Consider the following 27,037-nt stretch of genomic DNA (forward strand, 5'->3'; position numbering starts at 1 on the left):
CTGCCCGGGAACCTGAGACCTCTGCGTGGCAGTCTGGCATGGTAACCGTTCGGCCACGGAGGCAGTTTATTATACAAATTTAAAATAAATAGAAATTTTTGGCATCTCCCGAATACTCTTTATAAGACACGTGTTGGAGAAAGTAAGGCGTCGAAATATGGTAACTCCATACAAACGGTGCAGTGCATTGACGCACAAATTTGCATAATTTCGGGATCAGAGATGGACAGTGGTATAATTCCATACTTATCGATGTCAAAAACCTTTTTTTAATACAGTTGCTCAAAACGTGGTATTTTTCGCACTACAAATCGTGCGGAAAGTTGGATTTCTCGCACTAGTGCTTTTTACTTTTCCAGTTTTTTTTAAATTTACTGTTGTTTTAAGTCTTAAACATAGAACTAAAGAGAATGTATATTTATTTCATATTTATGTGCTTTGTGACGTAAGTCATTCGTCATTAAAACTTATATTTATTTACAAATACTATATAATGAACGTATCGAGTGGAGGTCCACAGTCTCTGCCTACCCCTGAATGGGTGACAGGTGAGATTTTTATGTATATATTTATTTGTTCTATGTATTACAGATAAATTGTATCTCACTACCGAGCACGGGTTCCTAAAGAAGTTTAAACAAAAGTACCAGGACTTCATAATAAGAAAAGTGGTTACAGACCGATATTACAGAAAATAAACAAAAACAGCACGTTAGAACTAGATTTCCATAGACTTTTAACTAATGGTGCAGTGGTTGTATTTCATTATTTTAATTTACTAGCAGAAAATGAGCTTTGTTTAAATACTGTTTTATTTTACTTTCAATGTAGTTTTTTCGCAAATGTATTAAAAAACGTCGTTTGATGCACGTGCGGATTTGTCATTTTCACTTGTCTCGCGTCTTAACCCTCGCCTCTGGCTCGGGCCAAGAAGCCTCGATACTCGTGAAGAATGACTAACTTTCCGCACTTGTATCAAAAATAACTATTTTAGGCGAATAAGAGGCACACAACAATACCCACCTTGCAATCCTGTGCACTTTCATTTTTTTATAACAATAAACAAGTCGTACGCCTGATGGTAAGCGACATGCCTGTTTATAACCGTTGCAGTGTCACTCAGCGCTTTAAATCGCAACGATCTTATGGGCACTGCGACTGAGTCTGTCACCCCGAGACATAAGTTGACAAGTCCCATGTGTTTGTAATTTCACCAGCACCCTTACCCTTCAAAAGTACAGAAATGGGTAAGGTGGCACTACTTCCCTGGACGAACACTTTCACAAGGAGCTCTACTACTACTACTACTATTAGGGATGCACATTATGATTTTTACGAACATCGATTCAAATGAATATGATAGAGAGTTGTATAGATTAATTCAATCAATGCGATTTTCAAGCGAATGGACTTAATGGAAAGGAGAAATACTCGTATGTACAAAAGCATATATTTTAGAATAATAACGCATAGAATGATAGTTTCATATCAAACGAACTGTCACAAGTGAGGCAAAAATCAAATTCATGTATAAGTAGGTTAATTTTCGGTTTTAGTGAATATTTATATGTATAAAAGTACAAGTTGAAACGCGTTACTTCCTTGTGGAATATAATGTTAGTATCTATTTTATGTTTGTGTGACGTACTTTTACACTAATTAAACCGCACTTTTCGTCATTTTTAGCTAAAATTCTTGATCTGTTCGCGGTGCAAGTTGACCTTGAGCACTGACGGCCCGCCCGCTCGTGTAGGCCCTTTGGGAGCGCTTCAATTTGCCTCACTTAGCGTGTGCGGGCTAGGTTTCTATGCTAAAACTATTACCTATTACATTTGAACAAAACTCGATTACACGACCAAAACAAAAGACAATGTCAAATATGAAGCTTCATTCGCGTCATGCGTATTTTGATTCGGTTGAGTATGACTTTTTTCACAATTATTGTTTCGGACGGATGTTGGACGGAGATCGAGAGTAGAATTCGCAGGTTCGAGGCCTGTCAGCATCGAGTATATAACCAGAAATAGAGACGAAAGAAAGGCCATCCATCTGGCAACTCATCAGGTAAATAGGCCTTATATCACTTTTAAATATCAACTTTGGTTTGCTCTGAAATCACAAATTAGAAAGCTGAAATAGTACAGCGTCAACAACTGACCTGTGTGTACGTATCCATAAATTCCAAAAATATTCTGTATTTATTGTAAGTAATAAAGATATCTCTAACGATGAGGGGATGTTCCATTCGGTGTTGTGGGAAAAACAGCAAAACATCTAATTACAAAACAAACGGAATCACATTTCATCGGTAATTAAACATGTAATTTTGCAATTTTCGTCCATTATATCAAAACAAAAATTAAACTGGACCATTTCAAGTGAAACAATTGACGACATCCGTCAATAACAGAGTAATTATTTGGCAGAATAATTTTCAAAAAAATTAAATGACATTTCGTCTCTATTTCTGGTTATATACTCGATGCCTGTAAGATAGAAAGATTTTTTCTTTTTATTCGATCTTTGTATTTAATACATTATTAAACGGAAACGCAATAATAGACTTCCGTGCAAATTAAAGGGGGCACAGAAATTGAAGGCCAAAACGAATAATCTTCCTGCATTTAGGCTAAATAAATTTTCAAAAGTAATAATTATTATTTTATTACCAAATCAAATGCCAACTTAATCATATTAATGGCGACGAGATGCATCCGTACAGTCACTTTTATTTAATACGAGGCAATGCCGTTTGCTCGAAGATGTTTCGAAATGCTACAAGTTAATCTTTACAAAGTATCCAGGTGCATACTTAAGTTGAAATTGAGTCATTCACTAACGAATAGCACATATTTTGTTACGAAATCAACATCCTTAAACCATGTCAATGAGGTATGTAGATATCTGACATACACTAGACTTGTTAGTAAGCACGTAAAGAAGTACAACTTTAAAATCCTGTTTGGTATGAGATCTATGAAAAAAAAAACACCGGTTTGGATTTTTTATCCCAAGATCCAGGATATTTAAAACAGCAGTAATGCAACTTTAACTAGCATAGATATTCACCCACGTTTTAGTTTAAGTCATCATCAACTGTTGTGCACCTCTTCGGCGAGAGTTTAAGCCATAGTCCGCCACGCAGGCCCGGTGCGGGTTGTGAACCTTCTTCAATGGGTAGGTTTCTTCAGGATGTGTTTCTTTACCAAAAAGCTCATTGCAATTTTAAGTTAAATTAAGGCAAGGTATTTCAACGCGACCCTAGACTATACGACATGAGTTATGGGGGTTGACCGCTAAGTAACGGGTAAACCGCTAGGCAATTTTTAAGTTTTGGCATAGATGTGATTTTTTTTGTAATATCAAGTGACGGGACGAACAAGTCGTGCAATTTATGGTAAGCTACACACCTGTACATAACAGTTGCAGTGCCACTCAAAGCTTTAAATCGCCAAGACCTGAAGGGCAATGCCACTGCGCCCGTCACCATGAGACATAGCTTGACAAGCCTCATGAGGTTGTAATTTCACCAACACCCTTACCCTTTAAAACCGAAACACAGTAATGCGGACTTTACTGCTTGGCGGCAGAAATAGTTAATGTGGCAGTACTTTGCAGTACCCTGGACGAACTCTTTCACAAGGACCTCGTGTTACTGTCGTAAACCGAATGAAAATCATTGACCGCGTAACTGGTTCTTAATTTTTGGAAATAAATAATCGTCGATACGTAATACGTAATATATTACTTAGGGTCGTATTCCAGAACTCTACTCAATACTCAAGTCAGGCCTTGAGTATTGCAGTGAGCACTGAAAATCATACTCAAGTCCTTGCCATTAGGGTCTTGTTGAGGCTTCCACGTTTCTGCAGCGCATCTGGCATGTTTGCGGATGCTGCTGTTAAGGATTTTTGTGCCATCATGCGCAAAATGTCTGCAGCGGTGGTACAAAGGGTGCTGGGAAGCAATAACAAGATCCTAAAGCTAATTGCAAAGAGGATGGATGCAGCAGTTTTCCAGAGGTTCACCGAATTGCATGTACTGCGTGCGAATCGGTGAGCCGCTTGGAGAGCCGGGTCCGTCTTATTTTATTTTTAATTTTATTAATTTTAGTTATGTAATTGTACTAACCCTAATAACTAACATAGTTATAAGTTGTTATGTTACTAACCTACTAATTTATATGGATTACTGTGGTTCGAAATAAAAGATTTTTATTTTATTTTATTTTTTATTTTTATTAGGGTCGTATTTCCGGTGCTTGAAATCATACTCAAGTCTGCTCAAATCCTGACTTGAGTATTGAGTAGAGTTCTGGAATAAGACCCTTAAACTCAAATAATCCTTATCTCATAGTCAAGCAAGTTACACTTGAAATCGTCTTATTGATTATACTCTACAGCAGATTCCCCTGAGATCATTAACAATATTTATTTCAAACATCGAAACTGCAAGAGCTAAACAGATCGCTACCACGGATTTTTGTCATCCAAGTATGCCAGAGCTGTATAATAATAACCTAAAGGTTATAAAGTTTTTGTTTCACTATAGTTTTATCAACCGGAATCTTTTTATAGAAGCGTTTATTAAATATTGGCCGTTAATGAATTGACTTTGTGAAGACGACTATCAAGCACAGTTATTTTATTTTTATTCCTCGTATGAATGTTATGTCAGTCACTATTTTTCATTAAAAAAAAAATAGGTACTACTCTTCTTAACGTAAATTACATTTTCATAAATGTACTGTGACGCTAGCGAATGTTAATGTTTTTAAACTTATCTTTTAAAGACACTTCGTAAAGATTCATCCGGTCATGTGGTATTTACAGTTGTAAAGTAAAAAAAGATAACGTAAAACTAACGACTTTTAAATTAATTTGCGTGAACATTCAATTTAAAAAAAAATGTTCTAAAAGGATGTTAACCGCATTAATCATTCTAAAACGTTAATGTCGGAATCAAGACAGACCTAATTATAGATCAATATGCATTTTTAAATGTTACACCGCAACCTTGCACATCCCACTTTGATAATATACGACGATTTTGAATAAAAAATCTAACCTAAACTGGTTGTCTAGACATGTTTATGAAATGTTGATATAAGGTCTAAAGTGTAAAGGATTAGGATGCTAAAGAGAAACATTTAAAATATCCTTACATTTTCGAGACTCTCATGGTAATCGCCTTATTCGGACCACAAGTATTTTATTACGAAATTTTTGCTTAACGTTGCCCGTAAGTGTACTTTGACATAAATATTTCTGGGTGGTTAAATTTAGTATCATTTTGTTGTTGAGTCTTTTATTGCTTTAGATTAGATTTTAGTTAAGAATTAAATGTTTCATTTAATGTGAACTTCGCAATTACCAACTCTTTTGTGGACAAATAGATTTATATCCTTCACTTGGGTAATTCCTGTGTTGTTGTGAAAATTTCTACGCAAACCATGCCGGATTGTATTTTTTTTTTGCTTTAAAAGGCGTTTATGACAATGTCATGCAAACTTAAACTACAGATAATAATACTATACTAGTACAGATACCCAATCTCAGGCAAAGAATTGTCGCAAACATAACTTCGCTTATTCGGACGATAGATGGTGCCAAGTAAATCCGCGATGCGATTGTAATAATATTCGAAAAGGCCAACAGATGGCAGCTATTATTACATTTTTGTCGGCGTTAATTATATGTATGACATATAATAAAATCGCAAGGAAGCTGAGTCTGTATTTTTAATATGTTGCAGTAAAAGTCAGTGCTAGACATGTGCTAGAACGTTGTTTACTTTGAGAATAAATTCAAAGAAATTCCATCTAAGCAATTTATTGCGAACTAATCAATTGAAATGTACACCATTTGGAAATCTTCAACTTGATATTTTTTCAACGACTTTTTACTGTTTTTACCAACTTTAAATGAATTGATGAAATATTTCTAAAATGTTGTTTAAATAGCTTTGCATATCATTTTTATATTTTATACTTCTTATTTACCACTCAGTCGTATTTTACTTTTTTATAATTTTTTTTATTATAAATTTTCGAGATTCAATACGTTATATTTTATTCGTGTCGCTATCTACAGTTTTAAATATGTACTAAAGTTAATTAGCATGAATTGATTGGTACCACATGCTTATACTAAACTCATTCAAAGAATAAAATCATATCAAGCTGTTAAATTTTGACATCGTTGAAGTTAATGTCCTTTTGTTACCGATAGAGAAACATCTGTTTGAATGTTTGATGCCTTACCTGGTAAGCTCTTTCAACTTGGTAGCAGCCTGCAGGGATGCGTATCCATACTTGGCGTAGCGAGTTGCGTCTTCCGAAGGTGCGTTGAAAGCTGCCACGTAGCGAGCGGGGTTGGTATCATCGAGCCACATGCCTAGGGGTAGCAGGACAGAAATAAAACGCACATCGTACATGAAAGAACAAAAAAATACAATTTCAAGAAATTTGGAGTGGCCTCAGTTTTGTGCGGTGCAGTGTTTCGACGAACCAAATGTCGAATATCATCTTAAATTTTTCATTCAAATGAGACGATGCTTATCACAATGACATTGACAGCTTTTTGCGTTGATGACCTTTATTGTCATAATTTAGTTTTCTTCCCAATTTGATATAAATGTTACAAAACTAAAATCAATGTCATTTGCGCTATGGAGATAGTTGTTATGCATAAATAAAATTTGAAATTGAGCCGTTGGCTACTTCAGCTACCTATGATAGTCAAAAGGAAGTACGTTAACTTACCCATAGAATATAGCTTTGGTTCCAAAACGCTATACAACTCATGCATTTTTTGCATTCCATACTCAGCTGCCTCCAAAATATCTTCCTTCTCTCCAATAGTCAAATTCTCAGCTCTCAAATCATCATAGCTGTCATCACCATCATCTAAAGTTGATGTGTTATCAAAATAATAATCACTTTCAGTTTCATTGTCAGGAACTTTCAAAATAGTTTCTTTAGAATCAAACGTCACATTTGCTTTTGTAAAGTTTTCGTTATCACAGAAAGTTACAACTATAGTTGAAATATTTTTACTAGCTGAAAATGAATGGTTCTTATTGTGATTTCTTTCGATTATTGTTATGTTATGTAGTTCTTTGTTTAATGTTGTGTTGAACATAGGCATTAGATGTTTTAGGACTTCAATAATATTGTTTGACGTGTTGTTAGTGCTTGTGTTATTTGGTTCTATGGTTAGAATTTCGACGTACATTGTTTTTTCCGTTGAATTTGTTTTATCTATTTCATCATTATGCACTGGTTCTTTAGGAATGTCCTTATGTGGTTTACTTTTATTTACATTTCCTTCAATGTCATTTATTGTCCCTTCTTCATCCTGATTTTCTATGTTTTCACGTCTAGAAGAAATGTTTTTCGTACTATCGTTGGAAACATTAAGTATGATAGCTTCGTTTAATTTTGAATCTTCATTCTCGGTAATATTGTTCTTAATTCTATTAATTGAAGCTATTATATTGTTCACCAAATCTTCATGATTTGATCTATTCGAGCTTGCAGTGACATTGGCTATGGAATCTAAAAATAATTTGGCTCGTTCTCGGTCCTCTAAATAGACTCCATTTTGTGAAGTTTTGTTGTGAATTTTAAATATGTCTTCAATGATTTTTGTAAAAGGACAATTTGTGCTTTCGTTTGTAGGTTTCGTTGTTGTAGGTAAAGATTCGTTGTGGACTTTTTTTATGTGTACTAGGAGTAGAACGAAGATATATTTGTATCTGAAATACAAAACTCCAGTTTATTTTACATTACATTGAATTTTGAGTATTGAAAGTCAAATTAAAATATCACCAATATATTCAGAGTAGCAGGACACGATAATAATGTTCCGGACATCCTCACTAATTCACCGGTCTCAAACGAGAGCCCTTTACTATGAGTACTAGAGCCTAGACCCTACAAATTCACTACCCAAACACATAGACTAGTACCAATTTAAAAAAACTTAGTTTCCCAAATCGTTCCTACTGGGAATTGAGCGTGAAGCTCCTCATCCAACGCTCACACGCAAACCCTTGGCACGGCGAAAATACTATTTTATAAGATTTTTATACAGCCTTCAAAAAGGAGGTGGATCTTAATTCGATTGTATTGTTTTTGTGTATATGTTTCGCGATTACTTCGGAATTTGAGAACCAATTTCGATGATTCTTTGGAAAGGGGGTACTTCAGAGTGGCCCCATTTATATTTAAAGAAAATATTCTGCCAGTAAGAATGGCAAATTAGGGAATGAATCTGGTTTATTGAATTTCACACACTTTCCGACAACTGATTTTAATACAACTTGGCACATATTGTATGCAATTCTAATGAAAATGAAATGTTACGATGATGGCCAAAAGTTGGTCTGATGATGGAAATCACAGATATGATTAACTCTTCTGCAGTAGGCTCATATCGACTCATCCGTAGAACAAAGATCTATGTGCAAGATTAGTTGTTCTCGGGACATAGTACATTTTAGAATAGAATAGAATAGAAAACATTTATTCCTTAAGTAGACAACACAGCACACATGCATTTTGTAATAATAACAATAAAAATAGTACTAACTACAAATATATAGAAGAGTATAACGCGTGTGTGTTGCGCTGACAAGGAAACCGTGACCCACTCAGCTTATTGTCGTCTCACTTATAGTGCTACGACGCTGATTTTCAGCGGATCCGGCAACAGAACACACACATTTCAGGTTTCTTACCACGGTAAGAAACAGAATAAAAAGAGGTCATACCGTGGCAAGAAACCTGAAATAAGTGTTAATCATTTAATAAATAACCACGAAAGCCTTAAAATCTATATAATTGTCGAAGACGCTGCGGCAACGAACATAGTGAAAGCGAATAAGCAAAGTTTTGAAATCGGTCTTTTTTCATTAAGTTTTTCAGCAATGTACTTTATTTAAAGTCTCTTCTCTTATTTCTAGCAGTGGATTTATAAAAAAATGAAACTAAACTTAGGCAAACCTGTAATTTATAGACTGTAACGGATTAAGATCACATAATAAAGTTTAAATTCTTTTAACGAACGCTATTTAATTGTCACTTGTTACAAGTAAAGAAAATGAAAGTAGCTTTCTCTAACTTGAGTATGTTATTTGTGTTATATAAGTTATTTGTGTGGATACAGGAAACATTTATCTCTGTGTTGTAAGTTGAGTTCTGCATAAATACATTTTAGGTAACCGTAAAAGCTAATCTTGAAATCTTGACAAGATTCTTTATCATCATCAGTACGTATCACTGCCAGAGACGAGTCATTACAAAAGAGAGATTGCATTTTATTGGTCGTTGGAGACTTTACAACGGACTCCATTTTACAGTTACATATAATCCATGGCCAAAAATGCAGCCAGGAAGCTTGGCATCCTTTCCAGGGTGAGGAGTTACTTCGCTCTGGAACAGCCCCCATATCTTTCTACATTAGTTTTGTAGTGACCCTCCCCACCGACCCTGATGGTATACGAGAAGGGCACTACAAACTATGCGCGCACCTTATAAATTCAGGTTCTGCGCCAGACCAGCCAGTGTACAGGGTTGTCACAGACCTCTGTCACTTGACTTCATCCGGTTCTTCGAGAGGCTAGTGCCTAGGGTGAGCTACGCCGGGTGCACGTACCCTCTCTATTTTCCAGATAGGTACTGACTGCTGTAGGCACGCTCACTTCCCGTTGCGCATTGCACAACTAGCGGTTGCCACCGCTAAGCCGTCGACTCTGAGTCCACTACCAAATTTTATCATTGGTGGCGAAGCTGTAAGCCACGCTCGCTTCCCGATGTCGAAAAGCGACGTCTCTCCAGTTCCCAATAATCTAAGCGGCTGGAGGGACCGGGGGATATCTAGCTTATCCTCTACTAGCTCTCCGGGCTAGTGCAGTTGCAGTGTCCTGCGACAATGTCCGGACATAGCCACCGACTTAAAGGGCAACTCACGTGTCCCGCGCGTCTCCTCGCTTAAGGCCCTCAACTAGACCGCTACTAAGACGCGCTAGCTGCTCACGAGTCAGACGCCCCGGCCATACCCAACCGGGGCAGACAAGCATGTCCGTCTCTACAGCTAACCGCAAACCCCAGCGAGTCCATTCCCAAGTCCTGGTAGGCAAAGGCGTATCACTGGCGGAGGGTTTGGCGCGGACGCCCGCTGTACCCTGGCCTTGCCGTCGAGCCACTAGTCTCTCCGGAAAACCCTATCTCTCGGGTCGGTAGATAGCGACACTACCGGAACAGTTGTTTTAGTTGTACCAAACACAAGTCAGGTCGTGTATGGAGTACTGCTGCCACCTATAGGATGGTTCTGCTAAATACCAACAAGCCACCTTGAATTCACTTGAAAAGCGTGTCAAGGGGCTTTAGAGGTGACTGGGAATTAGTAGAAGTGAAGCTGCAGAGCCTTGAACACCGGCCTTCTCCATCATCATCGGGGGATCAGACGATGGATGGGATTCCATCCCTATGTTGTGGATATTTCAATGATTGGCACAAAGCGTTTTGCTTCCACATTTATATGGCGAACGGTTATGGAGTGGAATTCTCTGCCTGCAGACTTGTTCCCAGAAAGATATAACTTGAGTCTTTTTACGGCGAGAATGATTAGGCATTGTTTAGGTAAGCATGCTCCATCGTTGACTTCATCCTCACTTTCCGTCAGGTGAGATGGAAGTCAAATGCGCAATTAGTTAAAAAATAATAATAATAATAACACTTTTTAAGGGTTGTAAACCGTCTTCGGCAAGCACATTTAACTGCAATGTTTTTCGTCGCCGTTAGCGAGAAGTGTCGCTACTTAGTATTCACTAATGTTTGTAACTAAAACTAAAGTCATTGGTACATGCTACTACAGGGAATTGAACCACCAACTTCTATCAGCGGTCATTCAAGAACCTGATAAAATTGTTAATCGCCACTGTTAAACATTCTGTATTTTTGTTAGTTTTAATTAATATTTAGGATAAATTTTAAACTAGGCTGAATGTACGTAAACCTATGCCAGTGTATAAGATCTCTCTTCTGTCAAAAAAAGTCTATCTTTTGCTTAAAGGACGGAAAAAGTCTGAGATCTTTTGTGCCTTGCCTCCAAATAATCAGCTCAAGTTTTCTTCTTTTTATTGGGAATTGGTAAAATAAATTTCAAGCAGCTCTCTACACTTAACAGTCGCGTTTTTTATTTATATATTTATTACACACTTGAACAAGAAGAACACTACGGGTAATTGTTAATTATATGGTGTCAATTTTTTGTAGTAGTAAAGAGTCTCCTTGTGAAAGCGTTCGTCCAAGGAAGTGCTGCCACCTTACCTATTTCTGCCGCCAAGCAGTAATGTGAACATTACTGCATTCCGATTTTGAAGGGTAAGGGTGCTGGTGAAATTACATGCACATTGGACTTGTCAACCTATGTCTCAGGGTGATAGGAGCAGTGGTAGTGCCATTTTTGCGATTTAAAACTCTGAGTGCCACTGCAACTGTTATGGACAGGCATGTAGTTTACCACCAGGCACGCGACTTGGCCTCCTGTCACGCGGTATCATAAAAACAATCAAATAAATAATATAATGTAAATATACTTAATGTATATACATAATAAACCTACATACCTTAGAATAACAACGCATACGAACCTAGTCCGCACACGCTAAGTGAGGCAAATTGAAGCGCTCCTAATGGGCCTACACGAGCGGTTGGGCCGTCAGTGCTCAAGGTCAACTTGCACCGCGAACAGATCAACAATTTTGGCTAAAAATGAGTGTAAAAATACGTCAGACAAACATAAAGTAGATACTAACATCACATTCCACAAGGCAGTAACGCGTTTCAACTTGTATTTTTATATAAATATTCACTACAACCGAAAATTAACCTACTACTAAAACTAGCCACATGAATTTGATTTTTGCCTCACTTGTGACAGTTCATTTGATATGAAACTATCATTCTATGCGTTATAATTCTAAGCCTACATAATATATTATAACACTTTGTAACAACACAACAACATTATACGGACTTGATTTTGATACTAGTCAAACAGATGATTTGAAAGATAAAATTTTGGTCCGAGCTTTGTCACGTTTATGGTTATCACTTAAATAAGTGCACAGAAGTTTAAAAAGTTGTTAGAGATTTTCCAAATCACCTGACCCCATTTCTAGTACGTTTAAGTTACGGTTATTTCTTACATGTATGCTTTCATTTTACTTTTGTATACAATAAATAATATATAGTTACTTTTTAACTAAATTGCATTTAAGTTTAATCTACTCTGTGACTCATAGATGTCACGTCGACAAATTGATACGCCCGTTCGTGTTCTTTGTGACGACTACTACTAAGCAATAAAGCCGCTTATTGTATAGACTCTTTCCATTATGTTGTTTGATCTTGTGTGCAATAAAGACTATTTGTATTGTTTTGTACATTGCAGTTTTATTACTTTTTAGAAAGGACTGTGTTTAAAACCATTTAGCAGTATAGCTTCTTGTGAAAGAATTCTTCCAGTGAAGCACTGTTATCATCGTGTTTAGGTTCAATTATGACATACCTTATGTACTGAAAAGTAAAACAGCAACACAGAAAAGCATTTTTCTTGAGTGCTACGTTCATATAGCAGACGTCGACTTATTCTGTGCATATTTTATGGAAAATGTGTGCCGTATACGATTATCTACTGATGTCCTTTTCAATATCTGTTCTGCCACGTGGTAATGACAGGTGACGGCTTAGCAATAATTTTGGGTATCGTGATTGTCGATTTGGGTGTCTACCGCTTCTTGCTTGACCTTGACGACGTCAATTTTCCTTTTTGAAGGACTTCAATGGTGAGCATTATTACACAACTTAATGTATCGGGGTGACGGGCGCAGTGGCCATGCACCTTAGATTTTTGCAATTTAAATTTTTGAGTGACACTGCAACTGCTATGGACAGGCGTGTCGTATACCACCTGGCCCACGACTTGTTCGTCCAGATACTAAATATCATAGATAAAATAATACCCTTTTGTTTTTTCAAACAAACCAAATCTGCAAGCTCTTTACTGGACCCATGATGGAAAAAGTAGTTTGATTTGTAATGTGTAATAATGGTCAAAATCTAAGAACGCAATAGAACTACGTATAGCTATAATATCAATAGCTATATAGCGTTAATATTCACTCTAGCTTACCAAAGACCCGAGCCGTTTGTTAGAAATACATGCATATTTCTAAATAGTTTCCCCAAATACGCAACAACGCTCCACACGGTCACACCTTGCCTGGTTTCAAACAAGTCTTCCTGTATTGAAGTGTCGAAATTGACTCCTGTAGAAAAGTTTTTCCTAAATTGATCCTATCCATGGCTTTATTCATCTGTCAGCAGCTCTGGGCTAGGGGTGCACCATTCCGGGAGGCGTTCATTAAAATGGTAATTGAAATAACTGTTTGAAAAAAAAAAAATGGATGTGGGAGTGCTCAAACTTTAAACCTGGTCCTGGTCCTACCGAGACCATACCAGGAAACTTCTGATAATTTTTTTACTTGTGTAAAATTTATTAGTTTATCTGTAAGTCTTATTCATTAAAAAAAATTCGCAACAATTGCCAAATAGACGACAAAACAAAAAGCAATCGCTAGAGTTACGTGTTTTTGTTAAAATTGCGCAAAACATTTACAAACCGAAGTTTGTAATTTAGCTAATTACAAGGTACATTTTATGGTAATCGAGTTGCTTAATAAAATTTTACGGGATTTTGTTACTTGACTAAGTAATAACTTCGGTTTGGAAAATATCCCTTTATATTTGATTAAAGTGTCTAATAACTTGAATCATATTTGGTAAATTCATTAATAGTACTACTTCACATGTGTCATTTATACACTCATACATATTTATGAACTAAGATCTACTTGGATGACTAAAGACACACACAGTTTATGATTCTACAGATTTCCTCGCACAGCTGACGACCGGTCCGCTCTTTTCATTAAATGAATAACCAATTATAGAATGACAACAGCCGCGCCTTGGCCCCGCCCATTGTTCCTCATACACAGGTCCGGACGCGTCTGCGTTACCACGGACGAGTCCTGTAGTGTGAAAGCGTGTGTGCGATTAATAGTGTACTATTTTTTATGATAAGATAATGTGTGCATTTGACTTCCATATATCATCACTTGACGAAAATGAAGATGATTTTGACGATGGAGCATGCACATTTAATAACGCCTATTTACTCTCGCCTTGGAAACGCCCAAGTTATAGAGTTCAGGGAATAAGTTTGCAGGCAAGGCCATATGTATATATAATTACACACATGGCCAATACCACTCCATATCCATTCGCAATACAAATGTGGACGCGTAAGGCTTCGTGCGAATCGTATGTTATTCGCATAAAAGCTCTTATCTTTTCTCAGCATATTTTTTTTTATGATATCAAGTAACGGGACGAACAAGTCGTGCACCTGGTGATAAACGACTCGCCGGTCTATATCAGTTGCAGTGTCACTCAGAGCTTTAAATGCCAAAAATCTGAGGGGCACTGCTACCGCGCCATAACCCTGAGACGTAAGTTGACAAGTCCCATGTGCCTGTAATTTCACCAGCACCCTTACCCTTTAAAACCAGGACACAGCAAAGCTCACATTATAAGGTGGCAGCACTTTACTGGTCGAACTTACAAGGAGCTCTACTGCTACTAAATAGCTGTTTGTCAGTCTCCGCAAGTGTTCATATTAAACACGAAAGAAAAATAATAATAGTTATTTCGATTACCACTACCACACATTTGAATAACTGTTAGATTATTTCGAAATTATGGTGAAAAGATTTTCTAAAAATGTAAGTCGCTTGAATAGTAGAACTACAATACCGACTTTCAACTGTCGAAGATTAAATTAGTACAGTTATTTATTTTAAATTACAACAGCCAATAAAAAAGTGTGTATCGGTCAGACATTTTAAATTACAATTTTGATGTCTCCGCAATCCTATTTCATGGCGCGTTAGAGCAAATCTGTAACAAGGCTTTAATTGTGTTGCAAGATTAAATTATTTACTGTATTTAAACGTAAAAAACGGAATGAGGTCTACGATCAGAGGATAAACTTGGTTTATATAAGATCTTTGGGTTAAAGACCGCAATGTAGAGATGTTTTTAAATAACCCAAAACTTTAGAATCGAGGAACAAGTTTTAACGCATTCAGAAATTCGCAAATAAAAATTTGCGAATCTTTTAAACATCTATATTAGCTGCTACGTGTGACAGTTGAAATAAATTCTGTAAATTTCCAAGTGATATACCAATTATATGTTATTGCGACGGTGTGAGAAAATTAAAGATTATTTAAAAATAAACAAATCTGTATACGTTTGTATATAACACAAATACTTTTAAATAAAAAAGTACGAATAAGATGTGTTTTTTTTTTATTATATCAAGTGGTAAGCGACATTCCTATCTATAGCAGTTGCAGTGCCACTCAGAGCTTTAAATCGCAACGATCTGAGATAAGATGAATGATTTTTTAAATTAGTAGTTCTATTGTGACTATTCTATGTAGGTACGTCTTTCTTATAATATCATACGTAATCATACAAACACGTTCTAGCAACTCATAAAAGCATACAAAGCGTCATTTACTTATTAATCTACGTAACACGTTGCATTCCAAAGTTAAAATCTAAACATGTCTAAGGAATTTCTAGCACTTTCTTCAAACGGCGTCGTTATTCCATCTGGCTCAAGCTAATAGTTGTATAATGTGTACCAATATGTGAGATAAACTTATTGACGAGTTCGCCGAGTTTCTGAGAAGGTAAACAAGGATATCCCGAGCTTTTTATATAACACTATGTCATCATGTACGCACGTGTTATGCTTTCTTTTCAGGGATCTGTTGATATTTAATTGGTATAATAAAAGCAACAAATTATGTATATGTGAAATCTCCCTATTTAAGCATAAAAAAGTTATCATAAAATCTTTAAGCTTCTCTCTTAAAAAGTTGTCATTTTGCAGATGTCGCTTCTTTACACCAAAAGCAGAGAACAATAAAGTAACGAGAATGGACACTCTCCGCCCCTCTCTGGCTTTAGATACCACACCATGCACCACCCGCACATTAAAGGTCACGTTGACTGAATGGCAACAAGGCTGTCGCGTTAAGAGGGCTTTGATATTTGAAAATAGTTTTCATTTATTCATTACGAAACTTGTACGTTAATTATCAAACATCATTGTACCTATTTATAATGGTCGTGAATTGTGCTGACCACGTACCGTAATAGTACAACAAAGTGGTGGGTAACCCTGCCACTTCACGCACACATTAGCGCGTGTGTAGATAGATTGCTGTATGTAGTAGTAGTAGTAGGTAAATAACTTTCGACTGTCGTATGGAGTGTCTGGGGTTGCGAATTGCGAATAATTCTTTTTTTTTTATAAGTAAATAAGTGCGCATTTGACCTCCATCTCACCTGATGAAAAGCGACAATGAGGTCGACGATGTACCATGCACACTTAAATAGTGCCTATTCACTCTCGCCTTGAAAAGGCCCAAGTTACATCGTTCGGGGAAGAAGTCTGCAGGCAGGGAATTCCATTCCTTTGCCGTCCACCATATAAATAAGGAAGCGAAATGTTTCGTGCGAATCTTTGGAATTCCGAATGAATTCCATTAAAATATTCTTTGGAAGTCTATATGTACTCCCACGATGATGGATGGGAGGGGAAGACGGAATTAAATGCGACAAAAATGGAATTGCATTTCCATCTCACACTCTCCGTGATATATCCTGTAGAATACCGATAAGCAGGCAACTTTACGACGGTGTACAAGGCTACGCAGCTTCGCCTCTACTAAATCCGTGTCACCTACAAGCCTCTTGGCTTGTCTATTGAATCCAAAGTGGCCAGTTGGTATGTAGCAGAGCCATCCCATAGGTAGTATCTCCATACATGACCGAACTTGTGCTTGGTACAGTTGAAGCAAATGTCCTGGTGTGAAGTAACGCCCCACCCTAGAGAGGATGCCAAGCTTCAACGCTGCATTTTTGGCCATGGATTCAATGTCACTGCCTAAGTTTAAATTGGACGACAGGTCCAGTCCAAGTAGGTAATAGGTAAATTAATACAAAGTCATGACAAGCCGATCAGATTCCCAAAATCTTGTTAAAGTGTTCGTCCAGGGAAGTACTGCCACCTTACATATTTCTGCCACCAGGCAGTAATCTCAGCATTACTGTGTTCCGGTTTTGAAGGGTAAGGGTGCTGGTGAAATTACAGGCACATGGGACTTGGCAACTTATGTCTCAGAGTGACACTGTGATAATTATGGACAGGCGTGTAGCTTGCCAGGCGCACAACTTGTGCGTCCCGTCACTTGATATTATAAAAAAGTACATATTTTGGGTATACGACTGTATAAAACAAACACTGGCTGCACTTATAGAACCTGTTGAAACTCGCGGCCTTTGTTAAAACTCGTGGTTATCAACTGCTAGAGGGGTGAGTACGGTACTAGTTACTATAATACATATCGTTAACGTTTTACTGTATAATTTGCTTACTTACTTGCTGTACTTTAATTTCTTATATTTACAAGTCAATGAAAATGAATACATATAGACACTTCGTCAATAGACGGAACCTTTCAGTTTAATATCTCCTCGCACCTGTTTCGTGTCAAGTTGTCCGGAAACGCGTCGACAGCGGTGGCGCATATATTATTCTGTCAAGTTGACAGCTTGACTGAAGTAATGTCAGGTAGTTGGGTTAGGAATAGACGATTGTTTGATCGCGATTATGAGGCGAAAATTTCTAAAGTACTGGGAGAAGACAGATAGTCAAACTAGTTTATGATATTGGTAAATTGGTGATTTAAAAGAAAAACCGTCCTCGAAAGGTTGTAGAATTACGTCTAAGCCAAGTTTTATTGAAATTGATTAACGGAAAGTGAGTGAATTCCAATAAACCGGATTCATCCCCTATTTTACTGCGGTCCCCTTTTTCCAGTAAAAAAAGAAACATTGAAATCGGTTCACGAATATCGAAGTAATGGCGTAACATGCACCACGAAAAAAAATGCGATCGAATTAAGACGGAGGGTCTCCTTTTTTTGAAGTTGGTTAAAAAAGGCTAGTTTAGGTTTGAGGATATGATCTGAAATGTTATATTGTATCGGGATGTAAGTTTAAAGTAATGTGTCAGTAAAAAGGGTCTAACCATTGACTTACAATTATATGGACGTCGGGTCCGCGCTAAAAAGTGTCCGAACTTATAGGGCGTTAAAATCGTATACAGAGCGTCATTCACGCTTTAGTCTTCGTTTGTTCGACTGACAGCGAAGCAAGCAAAATTAGACAGTACTGCGATGACATTACAATTTAAATTCAACGTTTTAGCTTTTTCATATTCCTTTACATGTCACTACGTTTAAATAGGTTGACTTGGGACATTTTTTTCGTGGTTTTTGTATTAGACCCGTCGTCCATTTATTTGTAAGTCAATGGGTCTAACTCAAAATTAAGACGCAGTTTATTAATTAGTATATTAATGACGTTATGCAGATTGAGAATGCCTCAGCATTAATATAATAACCTATGTTATTATTCTTTTTATTAAAAAAATATTGCATCTCGCTCGATGGAAAATGACGATAAGGCCGACATAACCCCTATTCACTCGTCGTCTTGAAAAGGGCCAAGTTATACCGTTCAGGGAACAAGTCGGCAAGCAGGGAATATCACTCGTGGAAACGAAACACTTCGTGAGAAGCCTTGAAATAAGCACAACATAGGGGTGGAACCACAGCCTACGGCTAGCTAGCTACGGCTAGTCCCACGATGATGGAAAGGGGAGAGCGGAGCAAATTCTGATACATCAAATTTTGGTCCCCTGTACCTCACGACTGTGAAGAGAAATAATTGCGTAAATCTAGAGAAAACTTACAGCGCTGTTGATGTTCCTTAATTTCACTTCAATGTTCAGTCTCTTATTCGTGTAACTTCAAAGCCCATCTGAAGTTTCGATGTAATATCAAACTCTTATATTTTGGATCCCCATCCTTGACTACAAAACTTGAAACGAGATTGCGGAAGTGTTCGGGATTTTACGTTTTCTGGTGAACTTCAAACCGGCGTTTAAGTTATACGATTAGATGCGAGTACTAACCTTAAGATTTCCATGATAAAAAGAATTAAAAACTTTTCATCATCTAACACTAAACTCTTGGAAGCGCACCGTAAACTTGTGCTCGAAAAACACTCGCGATTTAAAAAAATGAACGCTTCCTAAACATCAAAATTAGGTCCATTTAGTGTCAATTAATCGTAATTGAGTGCTTTATGGTGTACGTACGGTATTAGTTACTTTTGATCTCTTTCTGATACTTTGATAGCACCTGGCCGGCGGGCGGGCGCTTAAGCACTGCCTGTTACATAACGTGGAAGCTGGAGATTAAAGTACAGTTAGGAGACCTCGGCGCGAACGATGATCTCGCGTTCGCGTGCTTGTTTTGCAGCAATGAACTTTTGGACGCTTTTACACCGTGGTGTGTGACATTGAAAAGTTGCTTCTTTTTTATTGTACCTACCTCTATGTTGTAAATATTCCACTAGTTTGTTATTATTATTGACTCAAAGATAAATCCCTTCGATCTGAGTGAACTTCAACCACCGTCTGTTGCCATACCAGGGTTTCCGCTCTTATCAATTGAGTTATCAGATCAGGTCAGTAGATCTTAACGATTTCTCTATGCGCTTGTTGCAGACATTTGTACTGGGTTAAAACAGCTGTTTTGCCGTCAGCGCCACCTGTTAGAGACAGTCACGTTTCATTGCTTCTTACGAAAACCGACATTTGTTTAGTCTTTATTTATTTTTTGGTTTTGTATCTACCACTGGTCGTCCCAGTGGTAGATACAATAAATCTTAGGAATTTTATAAAGTTTTTTTATAGGTGCCACAATATGCAAAGAAAACACAAAAAGAAAGTGTAAGCAATGGCAGGGGGTAGAAGAAAAATAATAATAATATTAAATCAAGAAAAATAAACATTATAAGTTACGTCCAAATGGATTCTTTCGTATTTTGGATTTAATTTCCTCTTTTTAAAACAAATTATGAGAACTGAGCCTTCTGCATTCTCGTCGTGCATGCTTCAGCAGAACGGAAACTAGAAACTGTAGAAGAAATAAAATATTCTCTCTAAGTTTGGTGTTCTGAACGGTTTGAGAGACGTCTAATCGCTCATGGAATAAATCGTTATGGACCGGACATGGAGCATTTTGACGCCTCGGTTAAAGACCTCTACAAAAACATTGAGAAAAACCAGCGGCAAGGGCTAGGCGTAGATATCATACGGGTTCTGTATTTCTGGTAGTGTAGATTGAAGAATGCTCGCCAAGTATAAGAACGAGCATGGTTACACGAGCTGCATTTAGACTGCATTGTAATTGCAAAATTGTTATTAACATGCAGTTGTAAAACTGAGATGCTGTTGGTGCGACTGCAAGCGGGCTGTGTGACAGCTATAAAATTATTATTACAATACAGAAATCTAAATAAATCCATAGAAATGTAAATTAATCTATTTATTTAGATTTCTGTGGATTATACCGTCGGATGTTCGGGGTTCTTGTACGTAAAGTTTACTTTTGTTAACGCTCTTTTGTATATCTGTAAATAAATGAACTAAGAATTCAAAATATGTACTTAAAAAATAATTTATTTGTAGTAACAACGGACCATAATATACATTACATATTTAACCGAATCAATGTATAAAATTCAAATAAAATGTATAAAATTCTATTAAAATAAAAAAAAATCACAATAAAATAAAATCAATAAAATATAAAAAGAAATAAAAAATTGAATAAAACTAAAGGATCGTCTATGCGAGTTCAGAATAAAAGTAAAAATAATTTATTCCACAGATAAATTTACATTTGAAAATGACATTTTTTAAGCTATTGCTCGTTCACTGTGTTTACTTACCTGAGAAGACCGAGCAAGAAACTCTAGGGATTGCTCTGCACTTTGAATGAAATTTATGTGGAATCTAGAACCATGTCGTCTTTCCATACACCTTTATCTAACACGTAGTCTTCAATTTTGTAATAATATGACTTTTCAATTAAAATACTTTTAATGTAAGTGTTAAACGTAGGCAATGATAATCTTACTATTATGCTCTGGAAACTTATTCTAATTACGTATACCAGTTACCCATAAAATAATCGTTTACCTTACTTAAACGAAATCATGGTACCACGAGTTTAGAATTTGATATAAGACTGACTAAAACGCACAAAAACTAACGTGTTTAGTTTCGACAACATGCCGCACGCGGATCCCTAAAGCTGCGCAGAGGCAATTTCGAATTTGTCATTTTGTCTTGAAGCACCGTTTGTAACATAATCGCTCGAAATTGTCAGATGTTGTGACAACGATCTTTCGTTTCGAGTCTTAATACGACGATGGACGGTGACTCTTCAATTGCTATGTGAAAAAAGATTTTAAATTGATATCTAACCATCATCTTCATCAACATTACTGAGTTTCGGTTTTAAAGGTGGTGATGAAATTACAAACACATGAGACTTGGTAACTTATGTCTCAGGGTGACGAGCGCAGATCTTTGCGATTTAAAATACTGAGTGGCACTGTAACTGTCAAGTACAAGCGTGTCGCTTACGACCAGGCGCACGCCCTATTCGTCCCGTCACATGGTGTCATAAAAAACAGTGACGGGACGAACAAGTCGTTATTGTTATTGCAAAATACATTCGAAAGTTGACGTTGGCTCAACGTAATGGTTTAGTCATGCAAATAGGAAACGCCATCAACATTGGCACTTTTTGTCGATCTGTCAATCTGGTGTCTTAATGTCATCCTTCTTGGAATCTGAAACCTTTCTTATGATTATTAAGTGACGGAATGAACAAGTCGTGGGCCGTAAGCAATCGCCTGTCTATAACAGTTGCCATGGTGTTCAAAACTTTCAATAGCAAAGATTTCAATAGCAAAGATGCCACGATTGCCATGTTCAAGAGAAATTTTAAATTGTATTTAATGGATAATCAAAAGAGGTACGACGAGTGGGGTATTTTTTAAGTGAAGTGTTTTTCTTGATTTGTTTTATTATTGTTTTTAATTTTCATTTTATTTCATTTTTTTATGTTGATTTTTGTCTGTTTTTTGTGTAGTTTATTTAGGCCAGCATATGTTATGTTATATTATTTTATAGTGTATATTTTTTTTATATGTGGTAAGAGTTGTCATTTTTTAATGATTGTTTGTTTATTGTGATGTTTAAAAACCTATATATTTTATATTATGTTAGTTGATGTATGTATATGTATATCCTGTTGTTAAAGTGTATGTTCGTTGTAGTGGTGTCCTTTCTGTTGTGGTGGCCACAGAATATCAGCGCCGGTCTGTTTCTCCGTGAGCAAACTGGCACATGCTGAGTGGTGACCTTTTTGGTTCCTTATTTTTGTAGTTGTAAAGTAGTTATTGTTAATGTAATGTGGACCAAATAAATATATTTTCTTTCTTTCAAAGATTTGAAGGTCACTGACACTACACCCGTCACCCTGAGACATAAGTTGACATGTCCCATGTGCCTATAATTCACCAGCACCTTTGCTTTTCAAAACAGGCACACAGTAATGCTCTCATTACTGCTTGGCGGCAGAAATAACTGAGCGAACCTTTTACAAGGAGCTTTACTGGTACTTATATCCACCATAGACGTCCCAAGGCGCAATTACGTCACAGCCTATGTTGGACATCAACTGGCTACGTGACGTGGCGATAAATTACTGTTGCATGTTGTGACCGTAGCCTTATTTTGGTACTAGCGTGTTCCTTGGCTTAATTACATAACATTATTGGGTGGTACTTGTCCCACTATTGGGAAAGGATATCATGTATTTAATAGGATATTGAAGTTACTTCACTAGCTTGTTATAACTAGAAAAAGTTCCTTCGATCTAGTTGGATTCGAAACAACGTCTTCTAGCAAACCGTGCCAGATGTTATGCCAGCTAAGACACGGCACAAAATAGCGGACCTTACGAATGCTTCTATATCTTCGAGTATATAACCAGAAATAGAGACGAAATAAGGGTCATGCATTCCTGGTAACTCATCAGTGATACATCACTTATAAATATCAACTCTCGTTTGTACTGAAATATAGGCAGCGCCAACAACTGACCAGTGTGTACGTCTACGTATATTCAAAAAATATTCTGTATTTTTTGTATTAAAGATAATATCTCTAACAATGGCGTGCTGTTCCATTCGGTGGTGTGGGGAAAAAAAACATCTCAAACAAAATCAAAACAAACAGAATCAAATTTCATCGGTAATTAAATATTAAATATGTAATTTTGCAATTTTCGTCCATTACAGCAAAGCTCAAGTTAACCGGGCGATTTGAAGTGAAAAAATTGACGACACCCGTCAATTGTTTCGAATTCGGGCTAGTCAATCGGAGCGCTGTTGTCACGGTAATGGTATGGCAAAATAGTTTTCAAACGAATTAAATGACATTTCGTCTCTATTTGTGGTTATATACTCGATGTTCTATGTGCTTGTTGCAGATCTTTGTTTTTGGTTTTTTAACGACTATTTTACCGTAGCGCCATCTGTCAAAAATGTATTTCTTCAGTCAGCCAGGTACTTTAAATTATTGTCACTTCAATGTCGATTTGTAATTGATATTTTAAATACTTCATGGGGTCCGGTTAGTGGCAACATTGCATAGGGTCCGTGCGGTGTCAAAGCATAAATGAAAAATGTTTAAAAATATAAATACAGATTTTAATCACTTATATATAGTCCATGTTGATAAGTTTCGTAAAAACTCTTGTCGTAATTTATAAATTACAATTTTGAAAATGTATCGCCTGTTTTTTTAGAACAACCACAGATAATTATAAAACTTCAAAAAAAAGAAAGTTTTTTTTGTTTAAAGTTAGCTAGTGTCAAAAACCACACGGACCATCATTGACTTACAAATAAATGGACGACGGGTCTAATACAAAAACCACGAAAAAAATGTCCCAAGTCAACCTATTTAAACGTAGTGACATGTAAAGGAATACGAAAAAGCTAAAACGTTGAATTTAAATTGTAATGTCATCGCAGTACTGTCTAATTTTGCTTGCTTCGCTGTCAGTCGAACAAACGAAGACCAAAGCGTGAATGACGCTCTGTATACGATTTTAACGCCCTATAAGTTCGGACACTTTTTAGCGCGGACCCGACGTCCATATAATTGTAAGTCAATGCGGACCATCCATTATTTCTTAGAATAATAACGCACATTAGCTTGTATTTTAAATGTGTGGTCAAAATACCGCATTTTGTATATTATATTTCATGTTGCTTCTCATGATAGTAGTGTATATTAAATACAAAGTATTTTGCGCAGCCTGACTATGGAAGGGATCCATATTCATTTGTGTTGTGTTTTATATTGTGTTGCATTTTAAATAAATATACTATCTACAATTTTTTTTAGTACAAAGTTAATATTTAGACAAACTATTAGTACAAGGTTTAAATTAAGTTATAATAAAAAACATATTTGATTTTGTGTAAACAGTTTTATTTAAAATAAAAAGTACAAAAATATTTTTGATCCTAAAACACTGGCTCGTTTCAAAACCCGAATTTTTAAAATCTAAATTGTAAATTTAAATTACGTCTAATTTAACTCTAATTGAGTATTTATTAGTATAGTTATATGGATTTATAGAAATAAAGTAAATAATTTCGTGTCAATACATTGGACCCCGTATAGGCATAATGTAAGAAAATCGGCACAAATGTATGCCAGAACTATAATTATAGTATTCAGATATAACGAGTACATATACCTAGCTATGTAATAATTACAACAGATCACAGGCTATGATTAATTATAATAAAATGTTATAAAACAAAACAAAAATAAACTCAAAACCATTCACGACGTGCATCAAGAAACCAGATTAAAAATGCTTATTTTAAAGCAAATATAGATTATATTTTTGTGACATAAAAATTAGATAATAGAATAAAAGGTTAGTATATATAATATAATAACATTAATTTAATGTATTTTACAACAAAATATCTAAGTATGTACTTCATGAAGTCTACCTAACAGTAAAACACTAGGTAAAATACGTTATGCAAGTTATTTTTAACATTATTCTGTCTTCCGAGATCACTCCTTCGGCTTCCATAAATTTCTTATCACATTTTCGTTGTCTGCAACAAAGTAAACAAAACGGAATTAAGGTTAAAAGAAATTATTATGAAAAATCTTTATTTTAATCGATAAAGTAATTATTAAACTTAATAATTTTTAAAAAAGCATTCTGATATTTCGAGTAAATTCAAATGTTCATACTGCCATCTATCCAATTGCTATGGCACTAAGTTGTACTGTAGTTAACTAAAAACGTATAGAACGCCACCTCTGAAATTATTTACAAACTACGTAGCACGCTGACTGGCTAACAGTTGAATAACGCGAACGGTACTGGCGTAGACAGGTAGTAGTAATTATACCTGTCGCTAGTTGGAGCTAGTGCGTCCGTCGCACCTCCCGTTCGGCCTTCTCCTGGCGCTTGTAGCTGAGGTCATTGATCGTCGTAACGCTGCCGAAGAGGACTTTCGCCGTCACTTGCTGCGGGCAAAACGTTTCATGTTTGTATCAATGCGTGTGCAACAATTGGGGCATGTTGTTGTTTGAAAATAGAATGTTTAGAAAAATAGAAGAATCTAGAAAATGTTTCTTTTTTCAATTTACAAGATAACCGTTAGAACTCATTTAGCTTTTATTATTTATACTTGTATCGGTATCTAATTAAGTCAAACAGAGTTCTTAAAATGATAGGGGATAGGTTGGATTCTGTTTTGATTGCTAGGTTCACCGAACTTCACATCCTGGAAGCTTGGTGATCTTAGCAAGTATCATGTAGTCATCTGGCCTTTCATTAATTGTATTTTCGTTTCATTTATTTTATTACCTATAATTTTATACTAACAATAGAATAAGATTAATTTGTAAATGTTTACTAAGAAAATGGACTGTAAATTGTACATATATTATAAACCTAATTTAATTTCAATTTAATGAATTTTCTGTGTTTAAGACTTTTCATATTCCTTTCGACTCTGTATTATCTACATTTTGATTGTGTAAGGAATGTTGGCTGTTAAACTGTAATCATAAAGCGTGAAACCTTTCTGAAATATCTGAAGAAGAATAAAAAGCCGTACTGTGGTAAGAATTATTGAAACAGACGATGCAACAATAGCAATCCACATTTTCCGACGAGAATATTGTTTTAATTTGATGTACTTTGGTATCATTATTTAAAATACAGTAATGTTTAATTACAAGTAGCAGAAACAAGCGTGCAAATTATTTTGAAACATTATTGTCGATGCGAGAAGGCAATTCGCCATTTGAACAACCGCCTCAATTAGGTAGGTCGTTATCATTTACGGCTTGCCCCGACGCTTTACGCACTACCCTGTTTGGTTGGTTACACAACTGCGTTTAATTGTGTACCTACTGTGTATTTAATCATTTATAAATTTAAGATATGAATATTATATACATTTGGCACGGAACATGGTTTTTTTTCCTAACGCGTTCGGTCTGCTGTTTTTTTATATTTCTACAAGTTGACAAGTCTCATCTGCCTGTAGTTTCACTCAGTAATTTAGTCGCCAAGAATAGAATATACACTGCAAGACGTATTTAGCAGAACGCTAAGAGCTTACGTATGTACATGGCGTATTTTATACGTACGATTATTTTATACCGACGACGCGCATATGACGCGCTTATAACGCGATGCAGTCGCAGCGAGTAAACCCTTGCACACGTTCACAAATTCAATGGGGCAGTAAACGCGTGTCATCGTTGTAGTCGCGCGTCATCGCTGTGGTCGTGGCAATGTATTGCGCATTTTGATAAGAAATAGTTCTTTTGTTTATTAATTT

At 36.2% G+C, this 27,037-nt stretch overlaps 1 protein-coding gene and 1 long non-coding RNA gene across 2 annotated transcripts in view; both read right to left on the reverse strand.

The window, feature by feature from the left end:
* Positions 1-3,824: 3,824 nt before the first annotated feature.
* LOC113239983 (protein ecdysoneless homolog) lies at positions 3,825-19,432 on the reverse strand. The gene is made up of 4 exons (XM_026477173.1): positions 19,191-19,432; positions 6,764-7,758; positions 6,263-6,395; positions 3,825-3,957 (listed from the first exon to the last, which is right to left on the reverse strand). The coding sequence occupies exons 1-4, from the start codon at positions 19,202-19,204 to the stop codon at positions 3,825-3,827; spliced, it is 1,275 nt and encodes a 424-aa protein (XP_026332958.1). The 5' UTR covers positions 19,205-19,432.
* Positions 19,433-24,685: 5,253 nt separating this feature from the next.
* Positions 24,686-27,037, reverse strand: part of LOC113240029 — a 33,320-nt gene continuing 30,968 nt past the window's right edge. The window contains exons 3-4 of the long non-coding RNA XR_003311230.1: positions 25,592-25,709; positions 24,686-25,288 (exon numbers count right to left, since the gene is read on the reverse strand). This is a non-coding gene — a long non-coding RNA (uncharacterized LOC113240029). The remainder of the gene's footprint in view (positions 25,289-25,591; positions 25,710-27,037) is intronic.

Source organism: Hyposmocoma kahamanoa, unplaced genomic scaffold (assembly GCF_003589595.1).
Source record: "Hyposmocoma kahamanoa isolate Upper Pololo Valley unplaced genomic scaffold, ASM358959v1 119, whole genome shotgun sequence".
NCBI lineage: Eukaryota > Metazoa > Arthropoda > Insecta > Lepidoptera > Cosmopterigidae > Hyposmocoma > Hyposmocoma kahamanoa.